Here is a 19,684-nt window from a genome sequence, read left to right as displayed (position 1 = left end):
TTGAAGTGTCAAGCAATTGACATCTCAAACAATCTGAGATGTTTAATGATCGAATTTACACAGCTTTGCGTACGTAGATACAAACTAATATGTTTGCTGCATCATGTAAATCTTGAATATATGCCATTCCTATATCCCTACATCCTTTTGCGATAACTCTTTTCCACTAACGGGAGACGTTGTACCAGATGATTTTTCGAACATAATACTTGACTTGAGCAAGGCATATACGGATACCTACGCTAGCCTACTTCAGGACTCCAAGCCTCACCTATTCCAGGTATGTTCATGACAAAATAGAATTACTCTCTCCAAGAGGGCAACCGTACGCCAGTGCACTAGCTTCACCATTTTAGATGACATTAGTGAGGACCTAGAAATGTTTCTATAGTACCTGCTTCATAGCACAGCTCATCCTTTTTATTGCTTTAGTTGTTAGATGCATCCAAATTCATTTAAATAGGAAATTTAGACTGATCTCATCTCCATTCTTTTACAGTAATACATTGGTGTTACACCAAATAAGAATAACTATAAATCATCTTACCATGCCGAATTTGAATGAGATCACTCTTCCTCCCGTCCTGACGAAGGCGTTACACTCTGTTTAACGCCGAAACGTACCGAGTTATGTAACACAAGCTTACGCAGACTGATCAAGATCAACCAATGTGATCATGCTGAAGACTCTTTCTACCCCATAGAGCTCTAATTAACTGAACTCAATCACTGATGAGGATTTTGCAAGCTCCTTTCAAATAATGTTTTCTTTCCAGTAATAACACATTGTTCTTAAGCCACTTATAATATTCAATATACACACCACTTTTATATGTTCACTATTTGTTTACTGTTATTAATTATATATGTTTTTATTCTGTGAAAGTGAGAGTGTGCCAACAGTGCACATAGATGACAAAATAAGGGCAGTCTGTCTGGTGAAATTTAATCTGTAAAACTGGGGTTTTACACTTCTCTTTTTACTGCTCGACATTAAACAACTAAAAGCTCACAGCAGAGCTATATCCCATGGCTTTTGCATATTGGTGGGACCATGAGGGGGTCAGTGGAAACACTGTTTAGTTTTAACTCTGGCAATCCATTTAAGGACCATTAAACAATCTCTTAGAGGAAGTCTACTCCTACCCAAGACTTGGCCATCTTCGTGCACCCCCGTCCCCACCCCCGGCCCAGCCACCTCAGGAGAAAAGACTGCTCTGCTTTTTAACATATTGCCTCAGCCAAAGTCTTATTGAGCCCTCACATTTCAACCTTTTGCCAGACTCATTCTTTCATCCATATTTTCTCATTTTGTTTCCTCTCTTTTTCTCTTTCATGTTTTTGTGCAATCATTTTCTTGGGCTACACCCATTATATTTTTGTATTATCAACCTTATCATTCCTTTGATGCTTACACCGAAAGGGCACCTTCCCAGTGCATTCCTTCCACTGCTCAATGTTCACCCCTTTTCTCCTCATAGCCTTAGGAGACTCGCCCCATTTGAACACTTGGCCTAGCATTTTCTCTGTTCCTTTCTCCATGAAGTGGAAATGACTGCATTTTTGCAGAAAACAACCTTCTCAGTTCGGCTCTCTCTCCCCCATCTTGTTTTATGATGGCTGCATTCCTAGGCACTTAATGCCCACACCAGCACAGGAAACAGGCGCCTAGGCTCTTCTCGGATCACCACCACATTTGTGGCAGGAGAAATCTGTATCCTGCCACAGGTAGTACAGATTTTGCTCTTTCCCTACACTACAGCTCTACACAGAGGTAAGGCATTTTCTGTTTATGGTCCTCCATAACATTGGTTTATTTTGAATGGGTGTATGCAGTGCGCAGATATATGCAAATGGCTGGGCTGGACTGTGGAGATGGGTGGAGCCGCTACGTTGGCCCACTGAGACCTTTATCCGGATAAGGTAACACTTTTGGCCAAGGTTTTTGTAACTATATATGTAAAATATAGCACATGACAATGATCTTTGCCTGACTCATTTTTAACAGAAAAGCCATTTGTATATTTTCCATGTCTTAAGTGTATATGTGCTCCTACTTCGCTGAATACATTTCACCCAGAAAATAATTCAAAATATACAGGATGAGTCTTCAAGAGTGCTTTTCGTAGCAATGGACACAATTCAGTTGTGTTGGATGTCAATTGCTTGACACTTCCATCAACCGAGTTTTTGATTACAATATTATTTGAATTTATCCAACAGGAACCATTTTGTTAGCTTGCAGGTATAGCTCATGTTTCCTGTCGATGTTCAAGTTGGCCCCAACGTGTACTAATGTGTGTCCTAAGAGGCTTGCATCGTTGGATTCTGCATTTCTTTGCCGGCAGGGGTTTCATATTGCATTTGCACCAGACCAGAAGAATCCTCAAACCCTGCAAATCCTGTGCACCTCTGACCAGAACAAAGGGTGGAAGACAGAGCCTTCAGCAACTCCCAGATGATCTACAATGACATCTGGAAAAATCGAGTCAGGGTCATGGGAGGGGGTAATTAAGCATCAGTGTGCCGGTTCTCCCCCCTATCCTCCATAGGAGAACATTGTGAAAAAGACCCTGTGCGTCTCCGTCTCCCCTTCACTCACCTTTGGTTGTTGTGCCCCTGGTTTAACCTTGTGTCAAGAAGAAAGGAAATAACTTACCCATCGTCTGGTAAATTGGTATAGAACTTTTAATTAGTTTGAAACTAATCACCACCACATGTCCATTGCATCCTTTTTAAAGAAATCTCATACCTGTGAGAAACATTGTGCTAGACCCTGTGACTTTTGGGCACAAGGCCCCATTCCTCTTAGGGTCAGGACTTCTAAAGTTAGGATATAGGACTTTGATTGGCTCCCATCATTTTCTTGCATTTACATTACTTACCTGCTTTGCTGATTACGTTATTCGATGTAGAAGTGAACCTAATGGTGATTGCATAGATTTGTAGGTTAGGGTATTGTGTAATTGTAAAGACTGGAGGGGGGTATCTGCACTCCTCCTCTCTACATGGCAGAGTCGAAGCACAGAGTACCCCAGCCAAGATTCTCTATTCAGTAGCTATGGTTGACCAATCCATGCTTAAGCTCTCAGGAGGTGATGCAGGCTGGTTCTTAAGTACAGTCTAGTACCCAAGCACCCACAAAGGAATGTCCACACACTACGTTAGTGATAACACAGTTCTTTATATAAATAGGCTCAAGTTATGTACACAATCACAATAACACACTTTGTGCTCAAAATAATCTAAAATGGTAAATATATACAGTTTCTATGTGGTACCACAATTACTCGTTGATTCAATTAAAATGCATTAACTGCACTCAGTTCAAATGTCATACAAATTAGTAAATAATGTGAAACAACAATAGATTTAGGAGGAAAAGTAGTTAGTTAAAAATAGGCAGAATACTGCCCATGTTACCTAGACACAGTTTTGTGTGAGGATCCCCCAACTGGGCAACCTGAAAATGATATAATACAAGCCCAGTCCATATATTGTTTATATGAGTCTTATTTCCTTCTATAACAGATCTACACCCCAATGTACCTGGAATAGCAAAGTTTGACGTTGCGTCGTCAACGGATCCTTCTTGAGCGGCTCCCTTTAAGGCAGGAGCCACGGATCGTCACAATCCCTCAAAGAAATGGTGAACAAAGGCGTTGAGGCAGCATCTTCGGCCCTGGCAGTGCTCGTTGACGATCAGTCATGGATGTCCTACGAAGATGAGGTGTGTGGTGCACCTCGACGACGATAGTTTGTTGCTGCAAAGAGTTACTGAAGACCTTTGGCCCAGCAAGGGCGTCGAGTCGTCTGCGTCTGTGGTCGCCGGGTGGCGGGAAACCCAACGGATGCTCCTCGGCGGCCTGGACTTGTCCGGCGGGACAAAGCCCGTTGACAGTGCTGGCGAGAGCGTCCTGGAGTTCAAAGTGTTTTAATCAATGGAGTGTTGCAGCTCCGGTCGTCGGCCGCTCGGCGTCAGCGGTTCCCGCTTCTGGGCAACACAGCTTCGACAGGGCTCCAGCGGTTATAGCAAACCTGCGAACCCTGGTCGCCGACAGTGGATGGCTGTCCGGTACTTCTCTTAGTTCTCGTTGGCGGTCCCCATCTCCGGTTGACAGTGTTTCGAAAGGCTGACTTCCAGGGCTCTTCGGCGAAGGTTAGCAGTGCACGATGGTCCCTCGTAGCTCGGGGAAAGGCCTCCTAGCCAGGTCCTCTCTTGGATTCCGTCCTTGAAGGCACAGCAACTTTCAGATTGGCTAAGGACAGCATCAGCAATTCTTCTTCCAATGGGCTTCAAGGTTAAGTATCAACTTTAGCATCTGAACGATTTCCATCATTGGGAGGCCCCCAGATATACTGTTGATCTCCCATTCACTCTGCTGGGTCACACTCAGGCAACCAATCATTCAGAAGGGCATTCAGCAGGCAGGCAGCCGTTCAGGCCATTCTCTTCCCGCCAGACACTCCTAACAAGGAATGTGTATTGGGACAAGTACGCAGCCATTCAGCACTCCACACTGCATTCATACCAGTTTCCGGCAGGGCTATGTCAGTCATTGTGTCATCCCCCAGAAACTAGACACCCATAACATGAAATTAGTATTTGTCACACACTCCATTCACCCAGGTCCCACCCCACGGGCGTACCCAAAACATACAGTCATTGGGAAGGCTCCAGCCAGTCTGGTCTGGACGTCCCCACAATACCATATATGGAACTTCCACCCAACAGCCAGTCAAGGGGAAGCAACAGAGTCAGGGCTTCCCAGGGAAAAACAAGTTAACGGCCAATAGAAAGCAAGAGGCTACAGGGGCCATCTTGTGTCCTATCAGGAATCAACTGATTCCAATGGCAGGGCTTGGGTATCCCAAAATGGAGGATACTCAGAGCACCTGTCAAATTCAGCACAGAGCTGCCACCAGCCCATACCCTGCTCTGTGGGCCACACAGAGGTGCCCAAAAACATACTAGGGGCGCAGGGTTGTACCCCGACCCACGGGTGCCATATGGGTATCCCAGGGATCTGTACACCAAACCAAAAAGAGGAAGAGCTGCACTGCCAGGAGTCCCACCTGAACTCCTGCGCGGAAAATAACACAGAACATACACGAAAAAGGAGTACAGAACAAAGACTGGGAGGCCCTGTCCCTCTAATGCATTTCCAGCATCACAGTAATATTACTAGTTAGTTTCATTTTTCAGTGTGTCCTAAAGGCCTAAATAAATAACTATTTTTATTAGGGACTGTCTATGCCGAATTGTGCGTCATTTTGTGTGGACTCATTGAGGGCCCCTGAGCCTTCCTACACTCTCCCGACACCTAACCTTGACTGCTCTCCAATGCTACGTTGGCTGGATTATTGGCTAAGCTTTCAAAGCTCCCTGCTCACCAACTAGGGTGGCCTCCTAAAAATCGGTCCACCAAGCCAGATTCTAGAACTCCATCTTAACAGTGGCGAAACAAGGATCCGCACAGCACAAGAACATGGATCCAGAATGTGAAACATCAGAGCTCAAGAGTATGGATGCACACAGGAATACATCAAGCAGGATGAGCTCAGGCAAAAAGAACCTACAACAAAAAAAGTGTTGATGAGCAAAGGAGACCGGGTCTCGTGGACAAACAAATGGGGCTGATTTTGTATGCCGGTGAACAGGTATGGAAAATGGGCAGGGCTACATCGCGGGCAAAGGCAATCTGATCTAGCAGTAACAGTCTCACCATTTCATAAGGAACATGAGCTCCCCACTTGAGTCAGTGGCACCAATGATCCTCTCGGGGTCCAAAGCTCTTGCAAATCCACGAGGTTTCTCTGCCTACAAGGGCCATAAATAAAAAGACAAACCATGATGAAATGTTCCCCTCTTTGGAGGGCAAATATACTGCACTAAACACAATCATTCAAACCTAACATTACAATAACATTACAATAAGACGAGAACGTACATTTAACATAATAAAAGAGGTTCACTGTATTCAACTGTTCCAGGAATCCTACAATGGAGTAAATATCACGCAAAACACCAATCCCCTTTTATTCACAGACCCAAATACACACCCACACAAACCAAGTCAACTATAGGAAACCGCTACAGCCTCTTCATGGCTTCTTTCCTGGCACAAATAGTGCATGTCAGGTCGAGTGTTAGCAGTGTGAAAAAATGACAGGTTTGGACAGGCTGTACCACTTATTATATAGTAGGCTATACTGGCCATGACAGAAGCGAAATAAAACATACCATTAGAATTAAGATTTGAAAAATGGTCGGAGGCAGACTGCGTTTGTATACAATTCAAAGTTCTCGTAGCTCACCGTCTCAGGTGTCAGAGCATGTGGAAGTAAATACTTAACTTTTCGAACAGCTTCTCTCATCACTGCATTTATGCCCGGGGCTAGCAGTAAATACATGACAGAAAGTTACCACAGATCTGCTGCAGTGGTGCAGAAACACTGACGGAACACAAGGGCGGAGGACAGCAGCTTCCTGAAACAGGATGGATGGAACTGAACTCAATGGCAGTTGTTAGATAGGATCAACAGGCCGTCTGAAGCCAGGCATTCGTAGGTCTGTACGACAGCATGCCAGCAGGTAACAGGCAAGCCAGGTCCCTAGATTCGCCTGGTCTGTATGGGAGCATGCAGAGGAGCGAAAGTCTGTGGGATCCTAGATGACCCGCGTCAGTACAGAAGCATGCGTGTTAGACTGGAGGTGTGGAGGGGGGTTAGGAAATCAGACGACATTCCTCTCTATGGTATCATGCAAGGGAGAGCAAAGACACGTGGGATCAAAAATGGTCAATGTAATAGGACGACATGTTTATGTATGTAGCATTCCCGAGAAAAAGAGGCTGCAAGTGCCACAGGCTAGAATGGCTTTAAGAGTACTCTAGAAAAGGCGCATCTCCAATTATTAAATCTAGGAGCGAGTTCAAGTCTCAGGTGCATGCGTACCCAATTTCCAAACTTTATACCAGATGTCTTTTTAGAAGTTTACAGAGGACCCTTCCCCTCCCTCAAACCATTCTTCCCCCATGTGATCTTGGTACAACGTTCTGTTCTCCAGACAAACTTGCAACTGCAGCAAAGGGAGAGAGTTGGAAAGAGGAAAATGAATGCATCTATTGCTGGACGCTGGGGTGGAGGGAAAGAGCGGCCAGGGTGCAGAGATGGAAACTCAGGGCTATATTTGTGTAGCAGCCTGTTTGGGGGAGACTAATCAGTGGGAGGCACACAGGGTACATCTACCTATATTAGTTGCATGCATTAGGTTGCACTTACCTTTAGCAGGTGTAATATGAATTCGCAAAATGAGCCACACATCCTGTTTCAGGCTTTCCCTACCCATAGCCTTAGCTAGGGAAGTCACTTAAAATACTGCGTGTGCATGTTTGGATGCTTTCATTGTAGACCCAGGCCTGTTATGCAGTAATCTCACTGCATCCCCCGCTCACTTGCCCAGAATATCCAGTATCTAGGAAAAGATACTTCTTAAACTGTTAGGATGTTAACATAGGCACGGGAAGAAAAAGGCAATAGAGACAATCTCAAGCCAATGTTTCAAGCGGGAGAGGGATGCATGCACTGCTCCAGGGAGTAAACATGACAGCTTCCAAGTGTAAGCGTATACATCTCTTCCAGTCTAGAGCCACAGCTTCAATAGCAAGAATACCACCAAGACTGTATACCATGAGAATGGAGTCACTATGGGTAGTTGGGGTTAGGTCAGACGAAAAGCTATATTTTGAAACCTTGGTCACATCGGAAACCTTTTAATTCTTGTGAATTTGCTTGCAATCGTCCAGCAATATTTGCTGAAACAAAAAAAAAAAAAAAAAACACGGTGACTGGCCATTTCTCGTATACATTCTCCTCTATTGTTTTTGGGGATAAACCAACTATTACTTTTGGGACTTGAAAGTTAGAAGAGCAATGCTCTTGACAACACCCAGTTTGCGGAGCATCCTCTCCAAGTCAGGAGTATGATACCTAAAGGAAAGACAACGGAACAGATGAACTTAAATAAAGAAACCACTGCATGGAAGGAATGTAGGGCTCTTCTGGTGAAGAAAAAAAAAGCTAAACGTCCACGGATTCACCCAGCAGGCAAGATGGAAACCAAAACGGCAGTTTTGTAAGCTGGCTACATAAACATAAACAAAAACAAAAAAACAAACACCTGGTTTAAACACAAAATCAAATCCAAACTCAAATTCCATGGAGGAGAGGGTCTTGTGGTGGGTTGAAGGAGCCTCTAGACCCTCCATATAATCTGAAGCAAAGGAGCCAGGGCGGCTAGAAATATCTCCAAGCTTTTTTCTTAATTGAGAAACAGTTCACATATGAACTTTGGCGTTGTAGTACTTTACCTGGCCCGATGCAGGTTGTGCAATGACAGGCAAAATAGCTCAGCACATCACCAAGACATCTGTGTCGACATTGCAGGACACGCATCCAAATCAGGGTGCAAATGTTGCACTCGCCACTAATCACTGGCTTGTAATATTCGACTTTTGGCAAGTAAGGCAGTGTGTGCTGGGTGTATGTATATAATTGAGCTGAGAGACTTTTTATGGCTAGCTAGTAGTTGGCAACTTGAGAAATTTTGCCCCATGTTCAAGTACTCTCATGGCTGACTCGGTCCTCGTACCTTCAGAGTTCGATAACTTATGAAAAAGGGTTTCTACCAAAAACAAAACGTGATTTGAGTGAGGTCAATGTTGAAAACGTTTGCTGCTGTCTGGTAGAAATCACTATCGCATGTGGCACTTTTTCAGAAAAGTCAATTTTCTGATGTTGAAACATTCAACAGTTAGGCCTACAAAACCAGAACTTGTGGTCCGGCAAGAAGACTCGCCGCTGCAGAGCCTGCCATGTCAGGCACTTTGTTGGAGTGCCAGGAACATGATGAAACCAGGAAGAAACCATGCCCTCTAGCTGCAGGCAGATCTATTGTCGGCAGCCTGTAGACTGAATTCTGTCCTCTGGAAATGACAGGAAGGGCTACTGCAGGGAGATGTGAAGTCGTGTTTTTCGGAACTTCAATTTATTGCACTCTCTTAACTATTTGGATCTGATCTGGATGAGGCTACATGACAGAAATATATTGATCACATCTAAAAATGTATTATTACAGCTGGGAAACATGACATTAAATCAACGCTGCTCCCCCCCACACCCAATGACAAAACTTCAGAGCAAAACTCACAAAGGCAACTAAATGTACGTAAAGCTTTGAAAGTTGCCATTTTGAGATCTACTTTTATGCGCTATATGGTGACATACATATATAACAATTGGATCAAACATGCATGTTTGTGAAGTCTGAAAAAGTGAAAACTCAAGAGGGAGTCATATGTTGGAATCCAACAATGAGCAAAAATTGAGGAAGGAGAGAGAACCCCATCACTGAAAGCCATCATGACGGAAGCGACAGGAATGTAATCAACTTTACAGGAGAAGTCCTGGAGTCCGGAGGCAAAAGCAGAGGTCACAATGGAGCAGAGTTCAGACTAAGGAGCTCTTGAAGGAGGGATCCTTTGGATTTCTTTTTTTAATGTCTTTTTATTGTGATTTATCAAAAATTTGATCTTACTCAAGTACACACATTCATGTCAATACACAGCAGATATCCATTTAAAACTATTACCATCTCTACAATATGCAGGAGTTCATATCAAGTCAATTTTTGAAGTAAACCTAGTTCATCCATTATTTGTAAACTTGGAAATATTAAAAGAAATTCTGACCTTGCAGACATGCAGTTCCACAAATCGTCCAAATTTGTAAAATTATTTACAGTGCAAAAAAATAGACCGAGATATTGTGTTCTCATTGGTGCAGACATTGGACATTCCATCAATGTATGCCAGAGGGTTTCTTGTTTTCCTGCCGAATTACACCGAGGGTAAATATCTCCCTCGTCCTTTTGCTTTCTTCTTGCAAGTGTAATTTCCCCGTTGGTAACAGGTTCAATCTTAATCTTAAAAAGTTAGTTCTTGTAGCAGGACACGGGTGTTGTTGAAGATAATTTGGTAAATGGCCAAGGGGAATGTCAATTAATGAAAAGGTAGAGTGCAATGTATATCCTCTTGTGCATGAGATGGTACTGATCCAATCCTTTTTCTTTCAGCACCTTCTTTACACTCATTGGGTTGCCCATCAAGTCTGCTGATATCTTGTTTAGTAATGGCGAGGCTCTTGCCATCAGTCGGTTTGAAAGATTAACATATAGGGAGTTTCTCGAGGGCAACAATATATTTCTAGCCAAAGATAGAATGTTGGTTTAACTGGTGGATCCTAACGATAGAAGTCCCAATTCGAAGCATAATGGAGCCATGGGGAGGTAGGAAGGCATTCCCAATGCCCTCTTTCATTTTCTGCCCTCCAATCTATCCCATGGAATGTTATATGCAGGCACCTCCATTTCCATCCCAAACATTATCGTTGGTATAACATTACGAACATAAAGAATCAAAGGTTTGATTGTGAAATTACATAATTTTCTTTGCAGTCTTCTCATTTCAGAGGCACTTGGTCAACTTTCTTTTCAATGTTATCGATGACAAGTGATCTGCTCGAGAGCCTATATAAATTAAACCCCAAGTAAATCACACACTCCTTGTTTTATTGATAGACCAGTTATATCTTCTGAATTTCATTTTGATGTTTGCAAACAATGATGTTACTTTTTTCTAATTAATGATCAGATCATTGGGCTTTGCATATTCTCTTAACCCTACTATTGCCTCATGGGTGAACGGGCCATAAGTGCCACGTCATCAGCGTAGGACAGCCTATCCACCTTAGGTCGAATCAAGGCTGCCTTTCCCAAAGCGTTATTTAAATCTGGATTTGGGTTGGAGGGAGAAAAGACCAAAAGTTATTTTTCCGAAAATAACTTCTCTCCCCTGAACATTTCAAACTTTGCCCTTGCCCCCAATCCTCTACTTGCCTGTGGGCAGCACACCTCCTTGTGTGCCGCTGTCTCCAACATCCCTCTGCAATGCCGGTTTCCTTCACTTACGTGCTTGGGAACCGGTGCTGCAGGGTCCCCCCTTTTTTTCACAAAGGGGGTGTCCCCTACGCAGGGGACACCCCCACACCAAAAAATGCCGAACATGGGAGCAGGGGTCACCCCCGCTCTTCATGGTCAGTATTTTCCCATTTGTACGAAGGGTACAGGCCTTTTTCAGTCTTTTGTACCATTCATACGAATGGATACAGTCTTTTTGGACATTTCCTTAGATCCGCCAAGTATAGATTGTATAAGCTTGGTTGGGGCGAATACACATCCCTGGAGGAGTCCTTTCGATGTGGGAAACTTGCTTGTAAGGGATCCCCCAGCGTTCATTTGCATCCTTACAGAAGTGCCCTTGCGTATATACGCCAAGATAGCCAGTAAAGATGCAGTGATGCCCTATTTTCATAGCTTTTCCCAAAGCAAATCTCGATTCACAACATCAAAAGCCTTGGAGAAGTCTATTACCTCACTCCCAGTTCCATCTTTTATGACAGACAGGATAAGTCTTGGGTGTGGATTGCCCCTTTCTAAAACCACACCGATTCCCAGGTAGGATGTTATTTTATTTGATCCATAGTTCCAACTTTTCCAGAAGTAGTGCTGAAAAGATTTTACTGTCACAGTCCAAAAGGGCAATCGGCCGATAGTTATTAGGATCAGACAGATTTCCCTTCTTAAAGGTTGGAACAATTATGGATTCCTTCCAGGAACTAGGTGTGGCACCTGATCTGAGAAAATCCCTAAACAAGTGCGTCAGGACCAAAGACCAGAGTTTCGAATTTGACTTAAGTATGGTATTCGTAAGTCCATTAGGCATGGCTGCATTAGAGTTCGAAGACTTTATAATCTAACCCCCATTTCTGACCCCTAAAAACCCATCCCAACCGTTTGCCAAAACAAATGGAACCCTTTACCCCACCATGAACATATTGGATAAAAAGGGTTTTCAATGTATATGTTTAGATATACAAGTGACTCAGTATATAATTTTTGATATAAAGACTGCATACCACCAAATCCACCCAGCTTTGCTATGGACGAGTCACTGGTCATCGGGTTGACAATTGTAGAACATCAAATTGATTTGTTGGTGTATAATTGTTAACTCAAGAGCCACCCTGCCAAACCAGGCAAAGCTCATCTTTAGAGTACATTGTGGCACCAAGCGCTTAAGAAATAGTTATGAATTTAGCAAAGGATAACCCTGCGGAGCACCTAGGACTGCATTTACTTTAGCATCAGGTTTTTCCCTGTAGAGACTCATCCAGGCTAATGCTAAAAAGCCCAACTATCCCAGAATCCCTTCCCAATTACCATACTCCACAGCCCACCCAACCTTTCAGCACAATAACATGTTTTCTACAAACAGCAAGTTAAATTCCCTGTTAAATGCCAACTATTACCTACTACCCTAAATGGTATTCTAGTAATAAATGCTTTGTTACAAGCAGCCCTCAAATTTGTGCTCTCCACTAGCAAATGTTAAAATTGATTCTTGGGGAGAAAGAAAAAGTGCTACACGCATGTGGAGAGTTGAGGCTATTAACTGTTGTAAAGACTCGTCTCACATGCCAGCACCCAATGCAATCCATTGCTTCCCAAATTAGGTTCATCACTTGATAACTCAGGAACAAACAAAAGAACAAGCTCTTGCCGACCCCAGCCACAGTGGGTGCCATCCTTTACTCCAGGAGGGATATATTGCAATCCTGAGCATGCAGTTTGGGATGTGAACGTAGAAATCTTCAAGGCACAATCTTTAAAATATCAGAAGGGAGAATAGACACTTTTAGTTGCATCTAAAAGTAAACACTCAACCCAGGGCAATGTCTGCAAAATGACACTACAGCACATCTCTGCAACCATGCAAGTGCAGTACGTTTTTTGTGTAGAAATATCAAATAGAACAGAGCTCTGTTAACAGGGGTGAGGCAGCTGGAAAGACGAGGCCTACTGACCTTAAAAATATTTAATATACGCGTATATAGAAATGTTGATATAGATTTATACATGTATTTTCACTGGGGATTCTCACTTTGAATATTCATCGGAAATGTATAATAAAATACACCTATGCTGGAGAAGTATACAGTGACCGGTTTCCATTTATTAAGGGGAAAACTCACATGCTTGACATTTCAGAGCTCAAGTAAATGGATTCCGTCATGAAAGTCAGATCTGCTAAATAGTTTAACTTTCAGACAGCACTCAGTTTTAACAAAGTTGCATTGGCAGGTTTCTACCCAGGTGGCCCTGTCGGCCATTATGGTTATTATTGAACTTGCCAACATCTTTAAGACACCCTACATATACTATACCTTTGGCTGGGCATCAGTAACTGTCAATGCCAGCAGCTGCTAGGCCACACAGTACCTCACATAAAAGTATGCACAGCAGGGAAGGTGCACATGCAGAAATAGATTAAGCTTCTTATGTAGGTTCTCTTTTAAAAGTGTAATTGACGCCAAAGGAACTCCTTCACATTATAGAGACTGCTATTGACCCATCTCGCAGTGTGGCTCTACAAACAATTTTTATCAGCAATGGGGCTACACGTTTAAAAAATAATTGTTGAAAACAGTTTTTGGCTGGTATGCCTGCTGCAAGAGTGCTAGCAGTCAACACATACATATGACATGCATTACTTACCGTAAAAGCATTTCTGATGGTTGTATCTGCTTAGATTCACATGCTGTGCATAGTCCAACATCCAGTGGTCACTGCGGATTATTGCATCTTGTTTTTCTAAAGTCGAAAAGGGGACGTCAACATAGGCGTGTCTGTAACACTATCCCTATAGTGACGTGTAGTGTACCCAAAATCCCTCACGCGTCGAGGTCCCTCTGTTTGTATTTTTTCTGCCATGAGGGAGCCTTATGACTAACATGAGTGAGAACAGAAAAAGAAAGTAATAAGTCGTCTATGTTCCTTCCATCCGAGCGGGGAGGAAGGGTGGGTGCATGTGAATCTAAGCAGATACAACCATCAGAAATGCTTTTACGGTAAGTAATGCGTGTCTTCTGATGTTTGTTAATCTGCGTAGAATCACATGCTGTGCATAGACTAGCGAGCAGTACCCGGAGTTGGAGGTGGGTTGTGACAAGGATCAGTAGAAAAAAGGTGTCTTAGTACTGCTTGTCCCACCTGGGAATCAGATCTAGAGTGAGCATCTAGACAATATTGTTTTGTAAAGCTGTGTACAGAACTCCAGGTTGCCGCTTTATAAATGGACTCTAGGGGAACATTTGCAATGAACGCTATGGATGCCCCAGTGCCTCGAGTAGAGTGTGCTGTAGGCTTGAAGGGCAGTTCTCTCTTAGGACCAGTGTAACAGAGTGATGCACTGGACAATCAATCTACAGATAGTGGATTTGGAGACTGCATCCCCTACTCTTCCTGCCGCCAATGAGACAAAAAACTGATTAGTCTTTCTTAGTGGACGAGTTCTTTCCATATAAATCATGACTGCCCTGCGCACATAGAGTGTGTGTAGGCTCTTCTCCCCCAAGTTTGAAGGATTTTGAAAGAACGTTGGTAGTTCTATAGACTGGTTGACATGAAACTTTGAAATGAATTACGGTGCAAACCTAGGGTGTGTACGTAGAACCACCTTATCTTTGTGAACTGTTACAAAGGGATCTAAGATAGAGAGCGCTTGTAGTGCACTCCCTCTCCTAATGGAGGTGATAACTATCAAGAAAGCAGTCTTCAGAGTGAGATCCTTAAGGGTTGCTTTATGGATGGGCTCGAAGGGGGAGCCCGTTAGCCTGGTTAACACAACGTTCAGTTCCCATCCGGGAGCTGGGTTAGAAATAGGAGGGTGAATTATTTTAACTCCCTCCATGAAGGCTTTAATAATTGGAACCTTCCACCACGACACCTTATGTTGAGATGTAGTGTAGGCGGAGAGTGCAGCTAGGTGAACTTTAATAGAATTAAAGACTAAACCTGAGTCCAGCAAGTGAGTCATGTATAAAACAATATGTGTGGGAGAGCAGTCAACAGGGTTGATGCTCCTTGAGTTACACCAGATGACGAACCGCTTCCACTTACTGGAGTAGCAGTAACGAGTGTTCGGTTTCCTAGCCTCCCTGAGAATGTCCATGCATCTCTGAGGGAGCTGCAAATGTCTAAATTCTAGGACCTTAGGAGCCAGGCTGCCAGGTTCAGGGTCTGTGGGCATGGATGCAGCATTCCGCCCCTGTCCTGTGACAACATGTTGTACATGCAGGGTAGTACTGGAGGAGACAGTGACATCTCCATCAGATGAGCGAACCGGGGGGGGGGGGACATGTAGACAAATTTCCCCGACCATGTTATCCAGAGGCCGTTCCCCTTGGAGCGGTTCTTGGGGTACCTGGAGGCATAATCTTGGCATTGGGTGTTCTCCAGAGTTGCTAACAGGTCGATCTCTGGGAAGCCCCATTCTGCGAAAACATTGGAGATGAGGTCTTCGTGTAATCACCATTCATACTCTGTGGGTAGAGGGAAGTCTCTGCTGAGTCCGTCTGCCAGAAGATTGAGTTCCCCTGGTACATGCTGAGATAACAGGAACATGTGTTTGAGAGCCCACTTCCAGATGTTCTGGGACAGCTTGGACAGTCCTGTAGAGTGAGTGCCCCCTCGCAACTGAACTTTTCAAGGATCAAAATGGCAAAGAAATTCAAATAAAACAAGTAATTAACTGCCGTACGAAATATATAGTATATGGTTTACTATGTGTATGCAACAAGGAATACATAGGAAGTACAATTCGAGAATTGAAAATTCGAGTAAGGGAACACCTGGCCAAAATAGGGAGCCAGGACCAACGTTTACCCTTAGCAGCACATTGGTAGAAATATCATCAAATGGAGAAGAAGGCTGACGTTAAATTCATTGGATTGCAACATGTACAACTAGGCAAAAGAGGAGGGGACAGAGAAAAAGCACTCCGCCAGGCAGAAGCAAGAATCATCAGGTAGTACATGGCCGTGGTGCTGTCTGTGAGGATCAGCACAGTCTTTCCTTGTAGGTGTCTCTGAAAAGCCTTCAGTGCTTTGAAGACCAGTAACAATTCCAGGAGGTTTATGTGTTTGGATGCCACACTTGGAGTCCAAACTCTGTGTGCAGTATGATGGGATAGGCGAGTCCCCCATCCTGTGAGGGATGCGTCTGTGGTTAGAGTGGCGTCCACTGCGGGGGTGGCAAAGGATTTCCTCAACACGAGGTTTTCGCTCGACCACCACCGCAGCGAGAGAACCAAGGCTTGCGAGACAACCACTAGATCGTCCCATTGTCCGCTGGCCTGACACCACTGGCTGTTGAGCCACTCTTGCATTGGGCGCAGGCGCGCGTGAGGGACCAAATAAATACATGACGCCATCATTCCTAGCAATCCCATGGCTTTGCGTACCGTCACCTCTCAACCGGCTACATATGGAGGGATCTGAAACAGCACGTTTTGGACCCTCTCGTTGGAGGGGAAGACAAGGCCGTCCTTTGTTCGAATTAGAGCCCCTAGGAATTGCTTGACTTGGCTGGGGTCTAGACTGGACTTCTTCTACTTAATGGAGAAGCCCAGGTGGAACAAGAGGTCTATAGTCTTTTGGGTATTTGAGAAGCATGTTTCGTAAGAATCCCCTGTTATGAGCCAGTCGTCGAGGTAAGGACAGACTAGAATGGAGAACCTGCGCAGGTGTGCCGCTGCCACTGTCAGTACCTCCGTGAATACCCTTGGCGCTGAGGCTATGCCGAAGGGTAGCACTATGAACTGATAGTGTTTGCCTTCTATCATGAACCTGAGGTATTTCCAGTGCGCTGGCAACATTGAAATATGAAAGTATGCATCTTTCATGTCTAGTGTTGCCATGTAATCCTCCTGTGTGAGCAGGGGGATTACTTCTTGCAGAGTCACCATCCAAAACTTTTGAGGTTTTACAAATTTGTTCGCTGGGCGCAGATCTAATACAGGGCGCATGCTTAGATCTTTTTTGGGTACAAGGAAGTACACTGAATAAATACCCTCCTTTACCTGTGATAGAGGCATGACCTCTATGGCTCCTTTTTGCAGTAGAAATTCCACTTCCTGAAGAAGGATGAGAAGGTGTTCTGGTGTGAGACATCTTCCCTTTGGAGGGATGTATGTCAGGGACCGGCTGAATTCGATACAGGAACCGTGGGCTATTGTTGACAGTACCCAACTGTCTGTGGTAATTCCCTCCCATGCTTGCAGAAATTATATTAACCGGCCCCCGACCAGAGATGCATTGGAGGGGATCCGAATCTTCGGGTCATTTGGTGGTGGTAGCCGAGGAGCCTCTAGGAGTAGGGCCCAGACCTCTTCCCTTGCCACAATGTTGTCCTCTTTAAGTATACTGCATGTTATAGCCACTGGTTCCCTGAGGGGAAGACCAGTTGCTGGCTGAGATGTATTGCTGTTTAGTTTGTCGTTGGCCACGAAAAAAGCACCTATTGCCATATCCGCGCTTATTAGGGGGTTTCGCGATTTGGTCCAGGGTCTTTAATGTTTTGTGCTCCTTCTTAGCCGTTTCCAGTGCATCATCAACCGCCTTACCAAACAAGTTGGAATCCTCAATGGGTTTGTTGATGAGGAACGCCTGTGTTTCTGGCTTGAAACCTGAGTTTCTGAGCCAAGCATGTCTTTTAAGGAGTACGCCCTGGACTAAGGAACGTCCAACTGTTTCCGCAGCATCTAAAGTATTCTTTGGGCATCAGCGTAACTAGCCAGCACAGTGGTATTGTTGGCAATACGCGTGGCGAAAGCTGCAGAGGATGTAATCCTTTTCCCTAGAGCATAGAGCTTTTTCCCCCCTCTTTATCAGAGGTGCCTCACTGATGGACAGCGGAAACCCACCCTTTTTCTTGTGGTGGTCACCACCAGAAAATCTGGTATGGAATGAACCCTGATATATAAGGGATCTGGGGGTTAGGGGCTAAAAAGCTTCTTGACCCGTGGGTTTACACCTCTAACTAAGGCAGGTGTAGATAAAGAGGGAACGAGGCGTCTCTTGATGGAGGCGAGTAGAGGTATGGCTTGGCTAGCAGGTGGCTTTTCTTGGATCATTCTTTCCACAAAATCGATTTATGGAGTAGCCTCCCCTGTATCGATTTGAAAGTGTGCGGCCGCCTTGCGTGGCATGGCATTAAATGTGGGTTGATCGTCCACAGGTGAAGGGTCTCTGACAGGCATAGTCTGTGGAGAGGCCAGATCCAGAGCATCAGGGTCCGTTGACGCCCCTGGGGACTGCCAAGGCTGTGGCTCGCACATGTTGGCGTCTTCTTCAAAGTCCCCTACAGGGTCTTGCATATCCTCAGTATTTATGAACTCATCCTCTTCCTGAAAGTGGGGATCCTCTTCAGTGAGGTCATATTTGTCTAGCTCTTCCTCATGTGGGTCGAAAAGTCTAGGGAATTTGGCTCTAGGGTCATCAGGTAATACCTCCCTTGGCCTTTTAGGTGTAGTGTGTTCAGAAGTGGACACCAACCTATCCAGCCCGTTCATGCAGGATTCAAATCTCTCCCTAATCCATTGGGATGACCCAGAACAGTCTAGTGGCGGAAAGGCTTGCTCCTCCGCTTCTAGGTGTCGAGATCTCTCCCATAAAGTGGAGGAGATATAACCCTGTCGCCCTCTGAGAACCCTTACCGTGGGTCCGACGGTGGGGGGAAGTAAGTCTAGGTATCTCTTTTGACCTAGGGGGAGGTTCTGGCATACCGTCACTAGGTTTCGGCATGTCCCTGATCTTTTGAGCAGGCTTCAGTGACTCCTTCACCAGCCATTTCTGAAAGTCCTGGGAGACTATCCTTGCGATGCTTTCCCTGACCATCCTCTCTGTTGGGGGCTGGTCGTGAGTAGTTTTCGGCGGAGCCGGAACCTTGCAGTCGACGGACGCCTTCTTCCAAGGCATCTCGACGGATGATGTTTTAGTGGTAGCGCCCTTCGTACTAGCCGGCCCAGTCGTTAGGTGCGCATGTGGCTGCAGGCAGGGCTGCCAACCCTTACGGTCAGTAGAGGCAGCCGGCTGTGTCGGCGTCTTCATTGGCATTGAGGCCTTCTTCGATTTACTCGACAAATGGGCATGGGTTGTGTACTTAGTGACTTTGTGTCCGTCAGCGTCGCCGGGGTGTACATCCCCATAAGCAGGGCCGGAGCCGTGCCTTTCAGGGCCGGGGAAAGATGCGACTGAGTGAGAGCGCTCCGATGAGAGGTCAACAACATCTGTTACGGAGGTGCAGTTATCACCATCCCCCTCGTCACACTCGGCGGCGGCAGCGGGCGAGGAATCAGCCTTCGACATTCCGTAGGCTGCCCACCTATTCACCCTGCGTTCCTTCAAAGTTTTTGGTCGAAGGCGCTTACAGGCCGCACAACCGGCCTCGTTGTGGTCGAGGGGTAAGCAGCGGTTGCACCGCTTATGCTTGTCCTTCCACGGAAATTTGCCCTTACAACGTGGGCAAAATCTAAAAGGAGTCCTCTCCATAGCTGAGGACGTAACCAGTGATAACGACCGGAAGGAAAGTGGGGAGAAAAGGAAAGGCATTCTAGAAGAAACAGAAATGTCCACCCTGTCCCCCACTCTCCCTACTCTGTAGGCTGGTGAGGCCGGGCCACATGTTCGGCACCGCCGATAGGATCACCATCAGCCAAAAACCACC

At 45.1% G+C, this 19,684-nt stretch overlaps 1 protein-coding gene across 5 annotated transcripts in view; it reads right to left on the bottom strand.

Annotated features, from left to right (window-relative positions):
• Positions 1-19,684, bottom strand: part of CBX1 (chromobox 1) — a 175,259-nt gene that overhangs the window by 48,029 nt on the left and 107,546 nt on the right. For all 5 annotated transcript variants that reach the window (XM_069634622.1, XM_069634625.1, XM_069634624.1 and 2 more), the window contains one exon: positions 5,727-5,821. In XM_069634622.1, coding sequence (XP_069490723.1) covers positions 5,727-5,821 — 95 coding nt within the window. The remainder of the gene's footprint in view (positions 1-5,726; positions 5,822-19,684) is intronic.

This window comes from Ambystoma mexicanum, chromosome 13 (genome assembly GCF_040938575.1).
Source record: "Ambystoma mexicanum isolate Mex_15411 chromosome 13, UKY_AmexF1_1, whole genome shotgun sequence".
NCBI lineage: Eukaryota > Metazoa > Chordata > Amphibia > Caudata > Ambystomatidae > Ambystoma > Ambystoma mexicanum.
The sequence above is the reverse complement of the archived record's forward strand: the minus strand, read 5'-3'. Positions and strand labels throughout refer to the sequence as shown.